The sequence below is a fragment of the Vitis riparia genome, chromosome 14, assembly GCF_004353265.1.
Source record: "Vitis riparia cultivar Riparia Gloire de Montpellier isolate 1030 chromosome 14, EGFV_Vit.rip_1.0, whole genome shotgun sequence".
Taxonomy (NCBI): Eukaryota; Viridiplantae; Streptophyta; class Magnoliopsida; order Vitales; family Vitaceae; genus Vitis; species Vitis riparia.
The window spans coordinates 21,059,433-21,083,090 of record NC_048444.1 but is presented as its reverse complement, the minus strand read 5'-3'; the positions used below and the strand labels follow the sequence as shown (position 1 = coordinate 21,083,090).

At 32.4% G+C, this 23,658-nt stretch overlaps 2 protein-coding genes across 2 annotated transcripts; both read right to left on the bottom strand.

Annotated features, from left to right (window-relative positions):
- Positions 1–1,070: 1,070 nt before the first annotated feature.
- Positions 1,071–5,259, bottom strand: LOC117930029 (cellulose synthase-like protein D1). The gene is made up of 5 exons (XM_034850478.1): positions 4,571–5,259; positions 3,435–4,245; positions 2,873–3,248; positions 2,373–2,775; positions 1,071–2,286 (listed from the first exon to the last, which is right to left on the bottom strand). The coding sequence occupies exons 1-5, from the start codon at positions 5,182–5,184 to the stop codon at positions 1,362–1,364; spliced, it is 3,129 nt and encodes a 1,042-aa protein (XP_034706369.1). The 5' UTR covers positions 5,185–5,259; the 3' UTR covers positions 1,071–1,361.
- Positions 5,260–12,671: 7,412 nt separating this feature from the next.
- Positions 12,672–15,047, bottom strand: LOC117931091 (calmodulin-like). The gene is made up of 4 exons (XM_034851957.1): positions 14,887–15,047; positions 13,383–13,540; positions 13,227–13,307; positions 12,672–13,084 (listed from the first exon to the last, which is right to left on the bottom strand). The coding sequence occupies exons 1-4, from the start codon at positions 14,972–14,974 to the stop codon at positions 12,950–12,952; spliced, it is 462 nt and encodes a 153-aa protein (XP_034707848.1). The 5' UTR covers positions 14,975–15,047; the 3' UTR covers positions 12,672–12,949.
- Between the last annotated feature and the right edge of the window lie 8,611 nt (positions 15,048–23,658).

Genomic DNA, 23,658 nt, shown 5'->3' with positions numbered 1-23,658 from the left:
ATTTAGGAAAGGTTTTATAATAGAGTTTTTGAAAATTCTTCTCCAGTTTGTTTGTAGAGCAAAAGTCTTGTTTGAAATATGTGTAATGTTTTATTTTTTATCATTTTTTTTATTTGTATAATTACTTTTTAAAACAATTATCACAAAAACAAGTAAAGACGACTGTAAACAATTAAAACATGTTTTATGAAAAGAAAAAAAAAGTTTTTGCTTTAGTTGATTGTCATTTTTTTTTTTTCCTTCTTTGATTTTGGAGAACAAAAAAAATATTTTAAAAAATAATTACCAAATATAACCTAAATTATCACATACTTTTCTAGTTTAATTAGGTTTTATAATTTTTACTTAAGTTTAAACACTAAAAATATTAATCGACATGTTATGGTATTATCATTAAACTATGATGAAGATAATGATATTTGGTAATGAAATTTTATATATTTAGAGGCATATATTTGTTCTTAAAATATCGCCTCAACCTTTATCAATCAAATAAAGTTTTGTTTCAAAATCTATTCAATAATGAAATAATAATTTTCATTGTTGTATATGTCTTTTTTGGTGACAATTTAATTTATCATTGATTAGTTTTAACAATAAAATTTTGAACCCTTACACACATATCTTTTCATCAAAAAATATTATTGGAGACAGACAAACAAATTTTACCTCTATATATTGTTAGAGATGAATTAAACATTTTATTCATTGTGAAAACCTATGACCAGGATAAGGTGACATACATGAAACAAATTAATTTTTGTTGCAAAAATATTTGTGCCAATAGTATTCTTTTTGGCAACAAAAATGTGGCATCCCTAATCATCATCTTTCTTGTAGTGACAATTAAGGAAGAGTTACAATCTTACTTGGAAATGAAAATCTTTCTTTTCTGCTTTTCACTATGAAATGAGTCTGTTTTGAATCCAAATGCAAAATACCTTGAAAATAAAATTGAGTCATTGTTTACACAAAACATGCATCAGCATCCAAAATCATAGCAACTTCTGCCTGTATTTCTCAAATTGTTGATTCTTCTTAAATCATTTAGAAGAAATAGAAGGGGACATGGCAAAAAGGCTTGGCCAGGCTATTGACAGAAGAATCATCTAGTTTTAGTCTCATATATATGTAATTTGAAAATTTATCTGACTCTATGTGGACACCATGACTTACAAATTAGCATACAAGTAGAGGCCTATAGTACAACATTTTTATCTTGGGTTATCTCAAGGAGGCAGATGCGCCAGGAACTCTAACTAGGTTGAGTTTACATTACTTACATTCCATTAAATCTCATCAGTTTCTGATGTTTTTCTATTTTCATCACAATGTGTGATCGTAATTGCATCCTTCACTTACTAACCATCTGGGGGGCTGACTGATATCCAAAGCAAAGAGACAGTAATTGAAATAAGCCCGGTCCAGACATATACAATGGTGGGCATCCTTCCTCTCCTCCCCATTAACCCTTTTGCAAATGGATACATGTGAGACAACACCCAGAAGCTAAAGAAGGATCCTCCTACCAGTTTGTTCCATTGTGGGAGAACACTGTAGACCGTCCTTGAGATCCCAATGACAAGGGCAACAATGTTGACCACCATGATAGTTAGCGGCATTATGAAGAGGCTGGTCCACTTGATGACATAAAGATCAGCAAAAATGTCCTCTTCATCTTCAGCAGCAGACTTGGAGGTTAAGGTGAAATGGATTTCAATACCAGCTAAGACCTTGAGGAGGCCTTGAAGTACTGCAGCCAAGTGAGCACTAGAACCCCCGATGACCCAAAATTGCTCATTTCGCCACCATTCCTCTAGGCCGATGCCTGACCATTTAACTTCAAGAAGGGCAAGGAGAGCGAGTGTTATTGTAATGGTGAGGAGATAGGAGAGAAATGCTGTATTTAAGGATTGAACGATAAACTGTCCAGTGAGAAGGGAGAGAGCCGGGAGGAAACAGTAGACAACTAGGAAGATGGAAGTGAAGGGGTAGATGCCAACATTAAGGTAGGCAACGCGCTGCAAGAACTTGAGACGCCGGCTTGCAAGAAGCACATTGTTTCGAGAGAAGAAGATCTCCACTGAACCAGTGGCCCACCGGAGGACTTGGTGCAGGCGGTCAGTAAGGTTGATGGGTGCAGTGCCTCGAAAGGCATCGCGTTTTGTGATGCAGTAGACAGACCGCCATCCACGGTTGTGCATTCGGTAACCGGTGACCACATCCTCTGTCACTGATCCATAAATCCAACCTATCCTGTCTCCCCATTCAGTATTATCCTCATACCTGTGCTTTTGCAAAAACTTAAGACTTACAAATGTATTTTATCAACCAAATAGAAAAACAAAAATGGAAAACAAGCAAGCAATTACCAGCAGGAGATAACAGCAACAGCCTCAGCAACAGTTGGTGCATCTAGGGGTGGACGTGGAACTAGCAATGCACCAGGAGGACGGCCATTCTTTACAGACAGGTGATCAGCAAGCGGTCTTCCTTGAAACTCCGCTACTGCTATAGACTCCGTGAACAAACTTGAATTGCCAAACTTTTTGGGCAAGTCTAAGTCAGGATGCCCACTTAGGGGCTCCAGCTCCCCATCTTCTTTCTCAGCTTGCTGGGCCTGAATATTAGGAGCGCTGGTTTTAATCTGCCCAAATATGCCCGAGTATTCATTGGCCCTTGGTGGATGAAACCCATAGAGCGCATATCTTCGGAACATGCAGCCAGTGCCCACATATACGGGTCCTTGGAGTCCATCCAAAGCTCTCATATTTCCTGATGGTATGTATTGGGATATAAAGAAACTTTAGATTCACAGTCTGAAGTCCATTTTAGAATTAAAACTCTAAGGGGAATTTAAAATGTTAATTACCATCAAAGAAGACAGTGTTATGGTTAGCATATCGATCAGATGGATCAATGCCTTCGAATCTTTGGGGGAACTGTATATAACAAATTCTGTCACCACCACGGTCCATCATGAAGCACATTCCCTCCCTTACAGCCATTGAATTATACACATAGTGGTCACAATCTAAATTGAGTATGAAAGGTCCATTAGAAAGTATTGCCGAAGCTCTAACCATGGCGTTCATGGCTCCAGCCTTCTTATTGTGGTCATACCCAGGTCGTTTCTCTCTTGAGACATAAGCAAACATAGGGATTCGAATATCGACACCCGTGAAATCCAAGACCTTATCATCTGGGTGCCCCATTACTGGATCAGGAGAGGGGACTTTACTCATCACCTGCATGCATTGTAATGCATTCCAAAATGCCACACATGTATTCATATGTACGTGAACAAGAGAGTATAAAAATTACTAAATTCATGTTACAAATTTAATTTGAAATACATGACATGAATTTTGATCGATTGAGTTGATAAAATGAAGAGTTAGTAATGTATTTGTTTATGAGCATTTGACCATTACCTGCAAGATTCCAGCATGATCGCTCTTGAAATGATCCGCAATTGGGGAGTACCAAGTTCCGGGCCAATGGGTGCCATCAGCCATCCAAGTGGCCTTGACGACATTGACAGGCTCCGTTAGGGGTGCTCCACCATTCTTCTCCCTAGCAAGCTTCTTCTCCTTCATCTCCTCGTTGTTGTTATGGGTCTCGCACCGCCTCCGTATTGCTTCAGGTAGGCCATTGATCCTGACCTTGAACTCATCGTATTCCCTCTTGATCCAGCGTCGATCCTTCACGAAATCAGGCCGCTTCTTGTTTTTCGTGGGATCTGATTTAAGAGAGAAGTAACTGTCTGGATTTCTTGGCTCAATGTTATGCTTCCGGCAGAAGGGAACCCAAACCTCCGCAAAGTTGACAGCTTCTGCCATGGCTTCGAAGGTGAGAATCGCAGCCCCATCATCAGAAATGTAGCAAGATAGCTTCTCAACGGGGTATTCTACAGCAAGGATAGAGAGAATAGTGTTGGCAGTGACAAGAGGGGGCTCCTTTTCTGGGTCGGCCGTGGAAACAAAGACATCAACGCCGGGGAGGTCAGAGCGGCCATGGGGGTTGGAAGGGGAGGGCTGCTCGAACTTGTCGTGGAGGGCAGCGAGGTCGGTGGAGCGGTTGATTGGGTTGAGCTTGGGGAGCTGATCTAGAAGCCAGGAGAAGGCAAACCAAGTCTCACATACAGTGGACAACCCCCACAGCCACATGGCATCTCTGTTGGGATTTCGGATTCGCCACACAATGAAGAGTAACAATCCTATTAGTCGGATCAGCACCAGTAGCCTGTCTTTTCATTCAAACACACAATTACACTTACACCTCAATTCAGGGTTGTATGCAAGGTTGTACAATGAATAACATTCCAACTTTTGTGACTATGCAGCCGAAAATTAATTATTAATCATTCCTAGCACTATGTTTGGTTTATAAATGTTCCAGAAAACCAAGAAAAAGAAAATAGAGAGAAAAAATGAAAAATAAAAAATAAAAAATTTCATGTTTTTATAGTCAAACCGAACATGAGACTAAAAGAATTTTTATCAAAGATAATAAATCATTTGAAATTTTTTTTCTATTTAGATAATGGTAAACATAGCAAGGCGTGCACCTGTAAGGACTAAGAATACCAGCTGGAACCTGGAGCTTCCTGGTCAGTGGCTTCCATGGCTTGTCCAAAAAATCAGACATGGACACTCCATCATGTCCATAGTCATCATCATCTTTAGACCAGAAGGCGTTACCAATACCATACGTCCCTTTTGTCTCAAACAGCCATCGATTATGATCGAAGTCCCCAGTTTGGCTCCTTAACAGTATTGATTTGTTGGATTGCATCACCGACATTCTTCGGTCCATTCCCTCCATTGCTGCTCCACTGATGCCTCCTTCCTGATCGTTCCCCACCCTTCTAGTCATGCCTACTCTTGCTGACACCCCGTATGGTCCGGGAGCATCAGGTTTGGAGTCAGCGGAGGCAGCACCCCCAGAAGAGGCCTCCATTGGCTGGTTGTCGGGTGTCGGCGGCATAAGAACCGTGTAGTTGATGTAGTCATTGTTGCCTGAAAAGTCCCCTGACAAGTCCATGTCATCGTCCCGTGAAAGGCTTAGGACACGCCCGCTTGATGTTCGGCGTGCAAATTTTACCGCCTGCGGTGGGCGGCCGACCGAGGACGTCGAGGAGGCTAATGAAGATTTCTTTGGACTCGTACTTGAAGTTGCCATCTTAAATGTACCTTGATGTTTTCTTCAACAAGATGGCATGCATTTGCATGCCTATTGTTTCATTATTAAAAAATAAAAAATAAAGATTCTCAAAACTGAGAAACGGGAGAAGGTGGATAGTGAGATGAAAACGTGGAAACCAGAAAAGAAAATACAAGTGGAAGGGCTTGTTGAAGAACAGCAGAGTCCAAATTTAGGTGGATGAGATGAATGGTGTGCAAATTGCTTCTTCTATTATTAGTATTGCAGCAGCGGATGTTTCTCCCTTGTTTAAGCCATGCCTCTCTCTGGCTTTAATATTAATTTATCATCATCTCCTATGCTGACATCAAATTAATTATGAGAAAATTTGGATAAGATACAATAGAATAAGAATATTTGAAAAAATATATAATTACATTTCTAGTTTTTTGAGTAGGAAAAGACTAAAACATAAGAAAAAGTAGTCATATGTTGATATAGAAATATCAGTAAAATATAAACCTAACTTTGCATATTGCAAAGTTTGTCACGCAATTGGGAAATATTTAGAGAATCATACACTTTCGGTTTATGTGTATTTCAAAACCAAAAATGTCCGAGTAGAAAAGAGAAAAAACACTCCAAAAGACCATTAAAGCCAATATCTCTCTCATGTTCTTGTCTCTCCTTTCCCTCTCATTCTTAATCTCGAAGCCTAAAATGTTGTGAAACCCTAACCTCTTCATTTCTATAAAAATCCCAAAATCACATCAATTCCTAACCTCTCCTCTTCTTCCTCTCATTATCAAAAACCCTAACCTCTTCATTTTTTCTAAAAATCCTAAAATCCCATGAATCCATAACCTCTTTTCTTTTTCCTCACTCTCAAAAACTCAAAATCATGAACCTTAACCTTCTTCAAAAATTCTGAAATCCCATGAATCCCTAACCTCATGTCTTCTTCCTCCCATTCTCCAAAACAAATCCCACTAAGCCCTAACTCTCTACTTCATCTGTCATTCTCATTTTCTCGAACCCATAAAACCTAATCCCCAGGACACAAGGAGGATTGTAACTTTCACAACTGAAGTCTTTGCGTTGGTAAATAATTGTATATTTGCAATTTTATGCTTCATTTTTAAAAATGTATATTGATTGTTATTTAATTAGATTTTGGTAGGTCATATCTTCTTCTATAGTTATTTTTGTAACTCTATCAATGTTAGAATCCTTGATCTTGTTGCTTGTTGAATAAAGTAGTTGACTATGTGAAATTAGTTTCATTTGTTTGTGTAGTTTGATCTTTACTGCACCTTGTTTTACATGTGTTATCTAGAAGTAAGCATAGAATCATGAATCTAAAGTTAATAATCTAATAATTGACAACATGTTTAAGGTATGTGATTTTTAATTGGCTTAGGTTTGGTGGGTCTCATTTTCCTTGTTAAGCAATCTTGGTAACTCCAGTTATCCATTGATTTTGTTGTTCATTGAATAAAGTAGTTGAATACGTGAAATGGGTTCAATTTGTTTGTGCACAACTTATCCAATGTTTATTTGCATTATGCCGATGTAAACAATAATAAGTTCTATATAAAATGTAAAAAATCTTTGAGATACTTTGAAAAGATGATGATTTTCAAAAACTATTTAGAAAAAAAAATTTGAGATATCAACAATTTTTATTATCTCAAATTTTGAAAGTAAATTTTAAAGGGATGAGGTAATTTCATACTTTTTGTATAAGAGTTATTATATTTTCTATATAAGTTACTAATATTTTTTATTTTTAAAAATAGAAAATAGAAAATGTATCCAAATAAGCACTTTATTTAATTATTTAGTAATTAAATGTGGTATTTCACATTTGTTGTTATATATATATATATATACATATTAAAATTATTGCTTTGAATTGGTTAATGAAGTACCTAGGGTAGAATATCTTTGGTTGGAGATGATAAAAGCATACTTTGAAATTTTTCCCTTTCACATATTTATCGCAAGGGTTTGGTTTATTTCATAAATCTAATTTTGATTATACTTAGTTTACAATTAAATAGCTTTCTTTTCAAATCTATTGGATATTATTTGGTGTTTAATTTTGTTTCATTTCTTTTTAAAGTAAATAAACTTTTTTGAGATTCAATTGAATAACTTTATTTGCATTTTTTTCCTTACCAAGATGTCTTTATCACATCTTAGTGATTCTCTCTTCATGCCTTTAATTTTTACTTTCTTTTAAAGTTGGCTAATCTTTTTACTTTTTGGCGCCATGCATTCTAGGTTCTTCTGCTCAAAGCTCAACATTGCCTCTACCATCTTACTTTTTGATTGAATTGAAGTCATTGTTGTAGTTCCCTACACTTTTAATTTTTTGTGGGATTAATGTTATTCTAGTTGTCTACACAATTTGGTTGCTCTTTGGAACTTGTAGTAAATGAAAGTTTAACAGGAAACTTTGTTGATCTTCCTCGGTTAATTGAAAATCTTGCCCTCATTGGGATTTTTCTTGTACTCTAGTTGATCAGAAGAATTTAAAGGTACTATGTTTTATCTTTGATTTACATTTTCAATCTACCTAAGCTGATCTTTTTGTTTACGGTTATGCAAAAGTTGGTGATGCTCTTCAGTAGAATGAATCCAACTATACACTTAATTTGCTTGTTGATGAGCTTTTCTTTTCTTGTATGCCCACTGGTTATCTAACTAACATCTATGCAAGTAAAAGGTAGTACCTAAAGAATGAAAAGGTAATACCTATACATCCCCATGTCATACTTACCTAAATAGTCCATGACATAATGATATGATCCATACTTAGATGACAATGAGACTTCTAACTACATGATTTGTTAGGATGGATATGGAAATGTACCAATCGCAAAGGTAATACCTATGCTACCAAAGGTAGTACTTACGTAAGAAAAATGTAGTACCTAGAGAATAGTATCTATACATCCTCATCCATATTTATCTAAATTGTCCATGACACGATAATATGATTCATACTAAGATGACAACAAGACTTCTACCTACATGATTCGTTAGAGTGGGTATGGAAAAGGTGATACCCATGCCACCAAAGGTGGTACCTATGCAAGAAAAAGGTAGCACAAATGAAAAGGTAGTATCTATACATCTTCATCCATACTTATCTAAATTGTCCATGACATAAAAAATATGATTTGTACTAAGATAACAACGAGACTTTTACCCACATGATTCATCAAAGTGGATATGGAAATGCTCCAATGGAAAAGATAGTACCTAATGAATGAAAAGGTATTACCTATACATCCCAGTGTCATACTTATCTAAATTGTCTATGACACCATGGATTTTAACATGGAGCATATATGTCAGTAAGTTTTGTACTTATTTTAATTTTTTGTGAAACAATGATATGATCTATACTAAAATGACAACCGGACTGCTAACTATATCATTCATTAGGGTGGATATGAAAATGTTCCCATGGAAATTACTGGTAGTACTGATGCCATCAAAGGTAGCACACCCACACAAGAAAAAGGTAGCACCAAAAGAATAATAATGTAAAATCTATACATAAGAATGTCATAATTGTCTAGATCATCCACGACACAATGAAGTTGAGCATATGGTCCCTATGTGGTTAAGTTCCTAACTTATTTAACTTCTTGAAATCATGGATTCGATCATGTATGAATCTACTAAGATGACAACAAGACTATTAATGATGTGATTCATTAAGGTGGAAATGGAAATGCTCCATTGGTAAAAGTAGTACCCATAACACTAAGGGTACTACTTTATCCAAGAAAGGGTAGTGCCTACACAAGAACAAATGTGGTACATATATAGCTTCCATATCATACTTATCTATTTTCATGAAAAGTAATATACATAGCTAAAATATTGATTAAACCACAGATTGGATCATCCATGACTCTCCTAAGCTACCAATGAGAATACTAACAATAAGAATTAGTAATATCAAATGATGCATATATACAAGCTAGTACTTATGATACCAAAGCTAGTTAAAGAAAAATGAAGAAAATAACTCAGATAAGTTACAAGGCCTCCATATATGGGAACATCCATTAACATTCCTTACATATATGTTCATCAATCATTTAATTATCTTTTGTGAACTAGCTAAGCATTGGTAAATGGTCTTTACAATCATTATGATATACCGCTTACTAATAGTACCCAATACCACTATAGTACACATTCATATTCAAAACACATGTAGAGAACCTATATTAACTTTGATATTACAATTATCAAAACACCGATTACAAAGAATGCAACAATAAAACTGATTAGGGAATCATATGAGCAAGTTCATAGAAAATGGTCATGTGTAACTTCATGTTGAAACTTTAGTGTTCCAAATTTGGAAGATTCATCAATTCTCGTCCATCTTGGTTCATATAGCACTGATGCTCAGACGACTTGCTCTCTAAAATTATATGATTTGTATACACTCCTCTTATAGAAAATAACACTTTTTAGCATTCAAGCCAAGAATCATAAACTCCATGTTTGTGCCCAACAAACACCACATAGTATGTCTCCATGTTCAATATCTAATTACCAAAATATTATTGGTTAATTTTTTATTATATGTTAAAAAATAACCAATGTAAATGATAATTTTAAGTTGAGGATCTTAGAGTTAATACCACAAAAAACAAAACAATAAAATTAGAAAGCCCTAATTCAATATCATAAACAACATCTCCTTCGCAACCACCTATTTCAATTTTTCAAACACAAACATTGTCATTTAAGTAAAAGAAAAAAATAATAATAATAACAATAGATGGGTTCTATGTCATAAAAAATATATTTTAACTTAATAAAATTTCAAAAATATTATTTTAATATTCATATAACATAAGATATTAGACACCATATTTATTTAGGCTTAGAGGTGTATTACAACTTATCATCATACTTTCCTACTAGCCAACCTGACCCCTAAATCCATTCTTAGTTTACAAACTTGTCTTTTCCAAACAAAGAGTTACTCTTAGGGTTTTTTTTTTTAATTTTTTTCTTTTAAAAAATAATAAAATAAGTGATGACTCAAACTTTTCAAAAATAATCATTTCTTATTGAGTCCAAGTCTTGCCATCGCGTGAGGACACATATGAAATATAAGAGTCCACAATGGACTCTTAACCTTAATAGAATGTTGAGTTAGCTACCATTGAGGTCTTTAATGATTTTGATCTAGGAGTGAGATCTTAAGATGGTCATATATTCTAAACAAATAATGTCACTATTAAATAAAGGAGTTGGTAACAAATATTCTCAAAATAGGCATCATGATATCTCATAAGATTGAGATAGTATATTTCCTTTGATGATTTTAAATATTTATGATCATGAAAACTATGATCATAGTAATTCCTGTAATGAAATTTGACATATGTTATTTATGAGTTAAAGTATATCAATAGAACACATAGTAGGAAGATCCGAGACTCAAGGATTGAAGAGATAATTTTAAAAGGTTGATAATATCCACCTTATTAGATTATGGACACCAGTTCATGGGAAGTATGCATGCAATGAATAGTAGGTTACGAACTCGAACTTTTCATCTTAATGTAATTTCATAGAATATTGGAGTGCAATTGATTTTTTTTAGTGGAGTGTTGAATCAACTTTTGAATTGAATTTTGAAGTAATCAATATTTTTCTATAGGTTCCAATGGCCCCTGTTTGATCTCATATTATTTGTTATCACAAAGATTTGAGGTTTTTATGAAGAATTAACCATTTATGTGCTTTAAGGAATTTTGGTAAAAATGTAAGGTTGTATGGGATTTTATAATTAATTATTTTTTACTTTTTATTAGGCTAATTAACTAAATGTAGTTCAATAAGATTAATTAATTAATTATGATCCAATGGATTAAATTAAGTGACCTAAGACCAAGATTGGCTCAAGTTACTTAAACCCATGAGAGATTTATAAAGACCTCCCTTAAAGGTTTAGGATGAGACACACTTAACAATTGTTTTCCAAAGAAAGCCTTCATCCTCCTCTTCCTTAAGAAGGTTCTGTTGTCATCCTACATAAGTGCTAAGGTTCAAAGGACAAGTGATCAAGTAGAAAGTCATCATTGTAAATGAGATTGTCTTCTTCGATTGGAATCTTGATTTATGAACATTTAGAGCAAATATACATTTTTTAAGCACTAGATGTACAATATTATTGTTATATTCACTTTAATTGTATAGATCTAGCATCCTTGGGCTTAGTGAAAGCATGCACCTATGATCCAGGGGTTATCCCAACAAGTCTCTCCTCGTACAGATATAAGACCAAACAAAAAGGAGGGTTTTATAGAGTATGATAAACATCACAGGCTTAAATTTTATAGTTTAAGCTTTTATTTCCTCAATCTATTGAGTTCACACATGTAAGCCCAAAGAAGACCCCATGGTTCATCTACCCACAAGTTAATGTGTCTCTTCACATGCAAATATGAGCTTGTTTGCCATATGATCTGTTTCTCTTCACATTCAAATTTGGGTTTGTTTGCCCTATGATCAGTTTCTCTCCATGTGTGGATATGGAGAGGGTGTTGAAGAACATATATATACATCCTACCAAAATCCTAATAGCTTAAACTTTTGAAAAAATTAGCTGCACAATAGAATGCCCTAGAAGCGCATATCCTATACGTCTATCTTGGTCTTACTATTCTATTATGTATATCACAATGGACTCGTAATTATTTTTGCAGGCCACTCGTTGTTTAGGCATCAACGGTTTAAATTTTACTTTTTCTTCATCCAGATTCACTTTCAAATCCATCATTAAATATGGCAATAAAATGTTGGTCGTGAGTTTCTTTGTGGTCATGTTTCACCACCATGCATCCCACCATTTCTACCTACATACCCAAACCATGCACCTACATTTAATCTCCTTGGATTGAGAACAGTAGCCCACCATTTTCCTAGAGGAAAAACTTTGGTCCATCTCCAAAATGTTTATTGAAATTCCTTCTTCAAGTGTCTAATGGCTTACACAATAGATAAATTTTTTGTAAGAAAAGGAGCAGTTATTCCTTCTGTCAATTTAGAGAACCAAATCAAAAGATATATCTCCAGGATGTAACATCGCTCTTCTCCTTTTGTTAATAAACTAACAGAAATTTGGCTCTACTTTTAAAAAGTAGCTGAGATTTGTATATACTAACCACGATGTCAGAGAGGTAACATGTAAGTTTCCTAATGTTCTTTCTATCGTGTTGGAATTTTTTTCCTTCTTGTCAACTCATGGAAGTTTCCTTTGTTTAGTTTAGATGTAAGAATCTGAACTTTAGGTTCTAAATAAATATATGCTATGGCAGATGTTAATCTTAGTTAACTAATTCAAGCTTTTGAATCATTCTAGAAAGGAATCTCAATCAATCGTGCTAAGCAAAATATACCTGGTTCAGCCAATTCGGTTCTTGTCTAGAGAGACAATTATCCGAAAGATCACCACAATAAAGCTTCTGATAACAACATTACCATCCAAAATCTTACAGAAAGATTTCTTATTTATTTCACATATTCCTGCAGATTAATTCCAAGTACCCCAACAACACAATGAGTCCACAAATGGCTGTCTTAGCTCATCCATAAGAAAAGAGAACATAGAAAGGGTAGCCAGAAGAATGAGTTTCAGCTAGTAGACCAAGTATTTCCCTAAAAGTGTTATGGGCAGATAAGGGACAGGAGTCGTGTGATTGTCACTCCCCTGATAGAGTTCAATTATCAAACTGCAGATTAATGGAGATTCCAATCAAACAGCTAACATCATTCTCACAAATTCCTCGTAATTAACTTGTCCGTCGCCATCTAAATCAGCCTCCCGAATCATCTGTTCAGCCTCTTCATCTGTCAGCCTCTCTCCCAGGTTGAACATCACATTCCTCAACTGCGCGCAGTGAAAACACATGGAATAACAACTGTAAAGTAGGAAATATCTCCCATGAAAATTCAAGGGAAAGGCAAGCATATACTAAGAGTCGATCATTTTAATTATGTACATAGCATGCATAATGTGAAAGCAAACTAACTTCATTAGCTGATATGTAACCATCTTGATCCTTGTCAAATACTTTGAAAGCTTCTTTCAATTCCTCTTCTGCTTCACTCTCCTATAACAAAAAACACTTTCCTATTAAGAAAATGAGTAGTAATGAAATTGGCCTAAATGTACTTTGGTACTTCACCTTCATTTTTCTAGCCATGAGATTCAAGAACTCCCCAAATTCTATAGTCCCATTCCCATCAACATCAACTTCATCCATCATGGTCTGCAATTCTTCTTTAGTTGTGCTATGTTCCAACGATTTCATCACGGTGGCCAATTCGTCAAAGGTAATGCAACCTACCAAATACATCAATTTACTCAACAAATTGTTTGAAGTATAAAGCAAGTAAATAAAACTTAAGCAGAGTTTGTTTTTTTTTTTAACTTTTTGTTAGAAACAATTTACTTTTAAATTTCATATTATTTTTTTTTTAACTTATTACTTTTTTTAAAAAATGACTAAATAGAAAAAAGTCAAAATATTTTTTTTTTCTTAATATTAAAAGAAAAATATTGATTTATTAATATTTAACACTATTAAACATTATTTAATTTTAAGTTCCATTTAGAATTAAGTAAAAAAAAAATACACCACCTCAATCAGATTATCCCTTGTTGAAAACCAAAACCATGCTCAATGATAAGGAGCTTTTGGGATTCTCTTTGACCAGTGTCTCAACCATAGGTTTTAAGTTTCAAATTTTAGCAAGCTGAAAAGCTAATTGAGATCCATCATCACTCAAGAGGAAAATGGAGAATAAGATACTTGGACCTTCAAAGGAAAAAAAGAAGCCTGCCCAAACTGAAGTCTAATCAGATACTTTGACCTTCAAAAGGAAAAAGTGGCCTGCCCAAACTGAAGTTAGACATGAGCCTAAATGGGCTTAAGATGTTTAACGAGGGTGATTTTGGGCCTGAACTTAGGCCCAACATTGAGTTAGGGTTTTGGGCTCTTATCTGAGCTTAAAAATATAATTAATAATTTAATTTACTCCAAAATTTTACGTTAAACCTGAAAGTCAATATCTGCATAATAATTTGGAATGTGGAATCATATGGAGCTCAAACCTTTCCCATGGCAGAAAAAGAGTAGGGAAATGAAAACAGCTCCATCAAGTACATGCCTGTGCTATTCAGATTGAGCTACAGCTGATCCTGCTTTAATGCTCAAAGTATCATGATTATGATCAAACTCGGATAAATTTAAGTTTTTAAAATCAAGAAACTTTGGACTTAACATGAGGGAATACATAAGAGAAAAAACAAAAATATTCAAGCAAATATAGTTGAAGGCTTGAAGCTGGGTTGATGTTCTGGGATGATATACTCAGACTGTGATAAGAATTTTTTTCTACCAAGTTTTTCTAACCACTACCCATCAACTTCTCCTCACATTTGAATTGAAAAACTAACATGGGTCTCTTTATCTGACTGATAAATGAATACCCTTTTTGTTGATTTTGGTTTACATCCATAACCATTCGTGGATACTCCCCATATCACTGATCAGAATACTGAAGAACACCTCGGAGACTGCTCTAGCACTTAGCTATGTGATTGGCAACTAGGAAAAAAAACTGGTATACGATGAAGAAAAATAAAAAAAGAATACTGTGAAAGTGTAGAGGAGAAGGAAACCTTACCATCACCATCCATATCAAATAGGCAGAAAGCTTCCTGAAACTCAGCAATCTGTTCTGCAGTCAGGACATCTCCGTTGTCCGGTCTCATGATCTCTAGACACAGAAGCAATAAATTAAATAACAAGAACTTTTGATTGATAAGAGAGAGGGAGAGAGAGAGAGACAGAGAGACAGAGGGACAGAGAGAGAGAGAGAGGAGGGCGTGTGCAAATATAAATAGACTGAGACTTGAAAGCTGAGAGACTAACTAAATAACCTTCACCATGGCGTCCTTCTGTGTGAAAAAGGTTCGAGGGTAGCAGGTTGATTGATCAGCATTAAGAAAATGGCGTTAGAAGTCAAACACACTAAATATAAATATTTCCTTGGCGATTTTTCAGAGTTACATTAAGTCAGTCTTGTGGGGGCAAATTTTCAATCACAGTTATGTTTTGCTTTCTGAAGCTTGGTGATGGGTCGTATGATCAATGAAGAAATGGGAGCCACGGAAGAGAAAATTCCAAAAATTTCTCCGCAATAATTTGGTTTGTGTAACTGTTGAACGATTAAACCCTAATGCCAGATTTTGTTCAAAGTCTTTTTTGAACATTCAATGGCACCGGCTTCTTAAATATTTGAAAATAAAACATATGATGTCTTATTCAGCCATGACCGCCAAAGGGATAGTCCAAAAAGTTGCTAGTGGACTCATTCCTTTGGTTTTGATATCCCTTGTTTCTTGCAATGTTAAATTAAATTGTCTTTGAAATGATTTAAAAATTAATTTAGTTTCCAAAAAAGAAACAAATCTTTGAAATGTTTTTACAATAATATTTTTTTTTTCAAACATCTGAAACAGAGGAAAGAGAGTGAAGGAGACAGGTTTGGGAGAAGTCCAAATGGGTTAGGGATCAATTGGATAAATTTTTAAAATTATTTCTTGTAAAAATAATTTAATTTTTCTTTTTCTATGTTTTTAATACATATAAAATAAAAAATATATATTTTCATAAAAGCAAATCATAAAAAATAAATTATATTTATCTTTAATTTAATAAAATATGTTTAAAAATTTTAAAATATTAAAAAAAAAATTAAACCGAGTAAAGAGATGCAGGTACATTTAAACTTTTTAATGGGATGGGATGAGAATTGATTTATATAATTGAGATATAGTTGGGATAAGAATAATCCACCTAAACCCGACCCATTGTCATCTTTGATCCCAAACAAGTTTCATTATTATCATGGGATAAATTCAACTTGAGGAGGATATACATTAAACTATAATAAGTTAATTTGTCAAAATATTTGAAATTTTCTTCTCACTTTTCCATCCTTATTTCAAAGCTTTGTTGGGCACAATAAGAATTTGATCCCTCTTTCAACTCATATTTGGAATTAGTGGTATCTTGGTAGTTCAATTTCGGCTAATTTCAACGAAATTAAATATTTTAAGGTTATATTTGATTTTTTTTTAAAAATATGATGGAAAATGTGAAAAAAAAAAATTAGAGAGAAAAAATAAAATAAAATAAAATAATAGATTTAAAATCAATAAATTATTTTATATGCTACTTTAAACTTATTTTACTTATCTTTCTTCTTCTATATAAAAGTTAAATAATTTAAAAACATATAAATTTTTATATAATTTTAATTATATTTGATTTTTTTTTCATGTTGAAACTAAATATTTAAAAATTATTTTTCAAAACTTTTTTTTCTTTAAAGTAATTTCAATCTCTCTTAGCTTTCTATCATAAATTATGAAGCCCTCTCAATTAAAACAGTCAAAGCTTGTGGGATAGAAATTTTCCCACATTCCAAACAGCACATGTGATTGAAGAATTTGCTCCATGATTTAGAGTCTTTACGTTTGACCCAAGCTTGTTGCATACACGCCATCGACGCCATGGCGTTTGAAAGGGTTCTCTGTTGATGTTGACATCATGAATGTTTCAATTGGTAATTAATGTATTGTGAATAAGTTACCAAAGAGCCAACAAAAACAGAAGAATTTGTGGGTTGCAAGGTGTAGGAAGATTCTATGCTACTTCTTTGACACCACACCTCACTTCTGAGTTCAGCTCTTACGTCTAATAAATCTGAAATAAATAGAAAGAAAAAAATTCAAAATAAAATATTAAATAAGACTTAGATATGAATAAAGTCATTATCAAAAGATAAAGTAATCATATAACAACTTTTCATTGGTTACTATTTCTAGGAAAACCAAAAAATAAAATAAAATGTATAATCTATCGTAGTATAAAGGAATTAAAAGAAGAAGAAATTGGAAGAAAAAGAAATTAGGATGCTAAGAACAATATGTTTATTTTATTAGTAAATCTCGTTTTTATAAAAAGTTTGAAAGATTTACATCAGTATTTGAATTAATCATCTACACACAAAAAAAATAGATGTTTATGATCATCATACACAAGTTTTTATATATCGAGAAATTCCTATAATAATATTGTAATCAAGCATATTTTTATGATCATAAAAAATATGTTTAATTAAAATCTTACTAGGAAAGAAACCTTATGAAAGAAAAAGAATATAATATTTTTTTAGATAATTTAACCATTAGGACTCCTCATTAAAACTTTGTCAATATAATTTATTGGAACAAAATTTAGGCAAAGGAAAAAAAAAATAGTTTATCTATATTAGTATTCTCTCCATTATGTTAATGTTATTATATTTTCTTCAACACTTTAATTTATAAATCTCTCAGTTTTTATTCTAATGTCGTATCAATTTTTTTAATATAATAGATGGTAATGTTTTTACAAATACATATATTAAATTATCACATGACTAGAATTGTTGAACATCAATTTCAGAATTCTCTTGAAGCTCATGAGTATAAAAGAACTTAGGAAATATATATTTAGTTCTATCACTTTTTATAAATCCTCTTCTAAGTTGTCCAATACATATAGTATTATTTTCATGTAATTTGGTTAGATTATTTTTAATAAAGAATAGGCCATATGATTTTTAAATATAATGGATCATTGACCTTAGTCATACACATTCACAACTTGGTTTGTAAATTGTGAGTATCTCTTAATGATTTGATGAGATGATTATCATTGTTCATTAATTGATCTCTACAATTTTATTGTACTATCAATGGGTAAATACATTTCCTATTAAGATTGAGCTTTGTGAGAATTTCAAAGATAATCATCATCTACATCTTCAAACAACTTATTAGATTCTGATCCTTTCAAATAAAATAAACTTTATTTTAGTTGTTTCTCAAAGATATCATTATATATGTTTGACTTCATTCCAATATTTTTGAGTTGATGCAAAACTACAACTTGCAAGTTGATAGTAAATGATATAGTAAGTACAATTTATAAAATAGATTAGTGCACCAATAGCACTACAATAAGATACTTCTAAATCAAGTATTTTTCCATTATCTTCTTTATGACAAATGAAGTCTTTTTTCACTTCAATTAAACTAACTACCATTAAAAAATTTAGTAGTTGTGATTTGTCCATATCTAAGTGCTTTAAGACTTTCTTTATATATGTTAATTGAAATACTAACATTTTATTTGTAAGTTTTCCAAGATTTTTCATTTCAAATGATTTTTTCAAATAATTAGCGGTTCTTGTGCATTCTTTAAGAGTTTCAACAAGATTAAAATTCATATATATTGCAATTATTTCAAATCCAATTTCTAGTTTCTTAATAAAAATGCATTAGTGAATTGAATTATTAACATATGCCTTACTTTAATAGATACTTGCTAAGACAACTATTCCTCATGCATGCCTTTGGATTACTTCCATACAAGAATCATTTTCAATTTAATTGAATATATACTATGATAATTTGAATTATTTGTTTTTAGCACCTTTCGATGCATCCATCCATATGAAATGTATGTGTAACTATGTCCACAAAACACGTATCCATCCATACAAATATGTGGTACCTACATTCACAAAACACATATCTAATCCTTGTAGGATTGTCAAACTAATTAAGTGACAGAATATTACTATGTCCATAACTAGAGAGTACATTTCCTCATAATCAATACTAGGTTTCTATAAGAAACCTTATACCATAAGTCAAGCTTTCTATCTCGTGAATTCATTTTTTTCATTATACTTGCATACAAATACTTATTTATATCCAATAGGTTTTATTTTATATGTAGATGCATAAATGTTTTATATAGATGTACATGGTTGAAGCTTGGATGGAAATTTACATAGCAGAGGATCATGTATCGAAATTTTACATAATGGTGAAGAACTATAATGGGAATATGGTTATTCTATGATAGCCATGTGATTGACCTTTGACAATCTTCCTTGCTACAATCAAATGAGTTCATTTCTTTAGTAGAAGAATCTCCCTTAACACAGCAAAGCAAATCAATATTCACATATGCAATTTCCAAACACAATCTAGTACAAGCAAAGAAATATAATCCAAACCCAACCTAACATTAACAACAAACACAATCCAAACATAGATGTTACTGCCCTGTTAGGTAGTTATTTTCAAAAGTAGTTTTGAATAACAGTTTTTGAAAAATGTTTTGTAATGTTTTATAAAACAAACATCTATTGAAACATCTTTGACTCGAAGAACAAAACTGTTTTAAAAAATAGTTATCTAAGAGGGCCTATAATTTCAAAAAATAGTTTAGTTGAAATATGATTAAACACGATCCATCCATATAGCTCCGGTGGTTATCATCCTAAATAACATCAAACAATCAAACTTTTAAAAAGAGATTTTAAAATTTAAATTTCTTTAATTATTAAACAAAATCATAAAGTAAATATAAACCGCACAACATTTTGAGAATGAAAAAGGAAATAGACAACCAACGGGAAACGGCAATGGAAATTTTCAGAACAATATTTCATCCTTACTTTTTGTGTTGATGTTGATGGATATGATGAAGTTTGATGAGTCATCCCCTTTAGTCAAAGCTCAAATGGAAGCAAACGACCCGCCATCTCTCCTCACTCAGGAAGCCTTAAACAATTACTTTGTACTTTGCTGTATACAATGAATCAAGAGTCAGCAAAATTGCAATGGTATGTTGTTGAACCACACCAATATTATGGTAGATGACAGCCATGGACCCTTACATTATTTTTGCCCTTGGTACCAATGGTGGAGCCAGTAAATGACTTGAGGGGTCAACATCTAGCTCTTTATTTCAGGGAGGCAAAACCTAAATAAAAAACATCTATAGTTTAATGATAAAAATGATTTTTTTTTCATCTCTTTATGAGAAAGGGTTTAAATCCCCTTAAAAATATTTTGTTTAAAAAAATTCGAGGGGGGCATATGTCCTTTTTGGGCATGAATTGGATCCGTCCCTACTTGGTACAAACCTTTGTAAATGGCAACTTTTCATTGGTTATGACTTTGTCATGGGAATTTTTTCTCTTTGAAATACTTTTTCCACAAGTGCATGAACTGAATAAGATGATTGAAAAGTTTGATTTTCTTTACATTTCATATTGATGAGTAACTCTAACCCGAATGATAAGTACTCTTGATAATGCAAGCAGTGGATGTGTCCTCAATTGATTGGCATGGGTTTTTGCTTGAGAATAAATAGAAAGGAAATTTCCAAACTGAATGAATGAGAAGGATTGAGGACTTTGATGTGTCTGATCTTTTCTTTTCCTTTTCATTTAAAGTTCCCAGAGAAAATTCAGACTTGAGGGCTGGCCGGTGAGAACAATAAATTTTTTACTAGACCATACATAGTGGACTTTTGGTTTGATTCAGAAGATACGAAATGATACAACAATCAACTTCGTAGATACTTACGATACTCATCGTGTTTAATGTTTATGGTGATGTTGAGTTTGTTTCTTTTTTCAAATTTTCTTATTAATTTCAAAGTAAAATATGAAATTGAGAAAAGTACATGAATGGAGAGTATGACGTTATAAAAGATAGCAAAGACTCCAATCAATGATTGTTGATTAGTAGTTATAAGAAAAAATCATAGAAATTTTAAATAGATATAATTTTAAAAAAAATAAAAAAATATATATAGAATGACAAAACAAAGTGTGACCTTTAGAGAGTATAAAAAACATAATAAAAATAGCAGAAACCCGATTTGCAGGAGTTAAGGGGTATCACGGAAATAAGGGGTTAACTTCATTGACCTCTTATGAGGTTTTGACTAAATATATTTAGCTTACATTAATTTAAAATTTCATCAAATGCCTCATCTATCCTTATCATCTTATATTTTCACTCACTTCCCTTCTAATTCAAAAATAAATGAGGTATTCGATAAATTTTCAAACCAATGAGAACTAGTTATATTTAATTAAAACTTTAAGGGAGATGAGTGAAATTAACCCATCAAACAATATAAAAAATGACAAAATAAGAAATAAGTCATAGGTTTTTCCAATACTTAGAGATTTTCTAGAAGTTTATACCAATTATTTAAGAAAACAATTCATATATAATGTTTTTGAAGATTTTTAAAAAAAGTGGTCGTAAATTTTTAAGAAGCTTCTCCAGCAGCAATGCCGTAAATTTTCTAGTAAACATCTTACCATTCAAAAGTAACGTGTGCATGCACGTCAATGATTCATAAATTTCAAAAAGAAGTTTTCAATAATGCATGCAACGAACACATGCATTTCCACGAAATCTTACCTGCTATTTTTGAATTTTTGAATTTACTTGTTCCACCATCTTTCTTCTACTACTCGTCCCAAAGGACCTTAAGACTTTAGGCAATTGACATTTTCTCTTGCATTAATCTATTTTCTCATTGTTGAATTTAGGGATGGCAATAGGATGGGTCGCTCCCATCCCAACCCTGTCCCGTTTATTCAAAATAATTTTCATCCTCATTCCATTTAAAAAATTAAACGGGGCGGGTATGATAAATTCTCATACCCGCCCCACCCTGTCTCGCCCCATTTATCTTTTTTTTAAAATTTTTAATTATATTAAAATAAATATATTTTATAGATAATTAAATTATTATATTTTTATGAATTATTTTATTAAAAATATTTTTTTATTATCTATATATTAAAAATAGTAAAATAAAAAATAAATTAAATTAATTTTAAATTTTAATTTTATATATAATCGGGGTGGAATGGGGCAATACCCAAACCCGTCCTACGTTTTAAAAAAAATTCTCAAATCCGTCTCAAACCTGTTTATTAAAATTAAACCTTGTCCCATTAAGGAATGGGCGGGGCGAGTACCTGAAAAAAAAAAAAAAAAACCTGCCCCATTGCCCTCTCTAGTTGAATTATCGATTTTTTTAAAAGTGTAAACCTTTAGGATTTGAGCTCATTATACATATCTTGATCATTAATATCTTCCCTCATGTGTGGTCTCATATTCATAGATGAAGAGACAAATAAAATTTGGATTCATATCAAACAAAAAATAATTTTTTATTCATATCCATATACAAATGAGGAAAATACAAATTACACGACAAACAAAGTTTAGATACTACGTCGAATTAATAATTTTCAATAAAATTTAGGCTTACGAGATTTTGATTCAATATACATATCATACTCTTAATTGTCATTGGATAGGCTTGGTGCAAAGCTTTTGGTTGAGTAGAAAATAGAAAATCAAATGGTCACAAATACTTCCTTCTCCCTATACGTATAATTGTGTGCCAAGACACCATTCAACTAATTAGATTTAATTTACACTAACATTTAATTCATGTTGGGTGCTAGATAGACATGTCATATATGTAATCAAAGATGTGATGTTAGACATTAAGCCGAGTACTAAATCCAAAATAGTATTTGAAAATTTTTCCCCAAAAGAACTTGCAGGGCATACATTTGGGAACTTATTCATGAGTCTTAAGTTCATATGATAAATTCTGTTACTTTCATTTAATCATTTAAAATCACAAATAAGAAATACGTCTAAATCCTATGAGAATTGAGATTTAGGAATCCCAAAAAATAAAAATACTAATGTTTTTTTATCTGTTTTATAAATGAAAATTCAATTATAACAAAATTAATTTTTGAAACCATCACCTTACCTTCAATTGGCACCTTTTAAAACGTTATTCCAATATATGATATTTTCATATCAATTTTAGTATAGAAATAAAAAATTTAAGAGTGGTTGTAGATTTTTATATATCAAATGCACTTCATATAAAAATTTTAGTTTTTTTTACTTGAACAGTATGTTAACAGTATGTTTACTTGAAACCTAAATTTGGTTAATACTCCAAAAGTAGAAAATGTGGGGAAAAAAAAAAGTATGTTTTGGGCCGGTAATGTGGAAAATATGATAAATTGGGAATCCAATTTTTGGTTTTTCAAGAAAACTATGTTGGTCCCAAAAATAATTTGGGATTCATGGACTCTCAACTTATGACTATTTTATACTTAAATTGTCCTTGATTAAAAAAAAAAAAGGAAAAGTAAAAAACAAAACTCGAACCTTAACCTTATCTTCCTCTCATTTTGGAAAACCCAAAAAAACCCTAATCTTTTTTGCGAGGTTCCTCTCATTTTGTAAAAATTGAAAACCAACCTTCCTCTCATTTAGGAAAGTTGAAAAATGTTAACCTCTTCCAAGAACAAGAAGAGGTTAAGGTTGGGTTTCATCGGATTCTTAGGATTCCGAGAACATTTGGGAAAATAAAGGGTCCTTTTTTGACGAGATTTGAGTTTTTCATATTGAGATCAACATGAGAAAAGAGGTTTTGGATTTTGGGTTTCGAGAGGGAGAGAAGCAAATGAAGGATGAAAGTC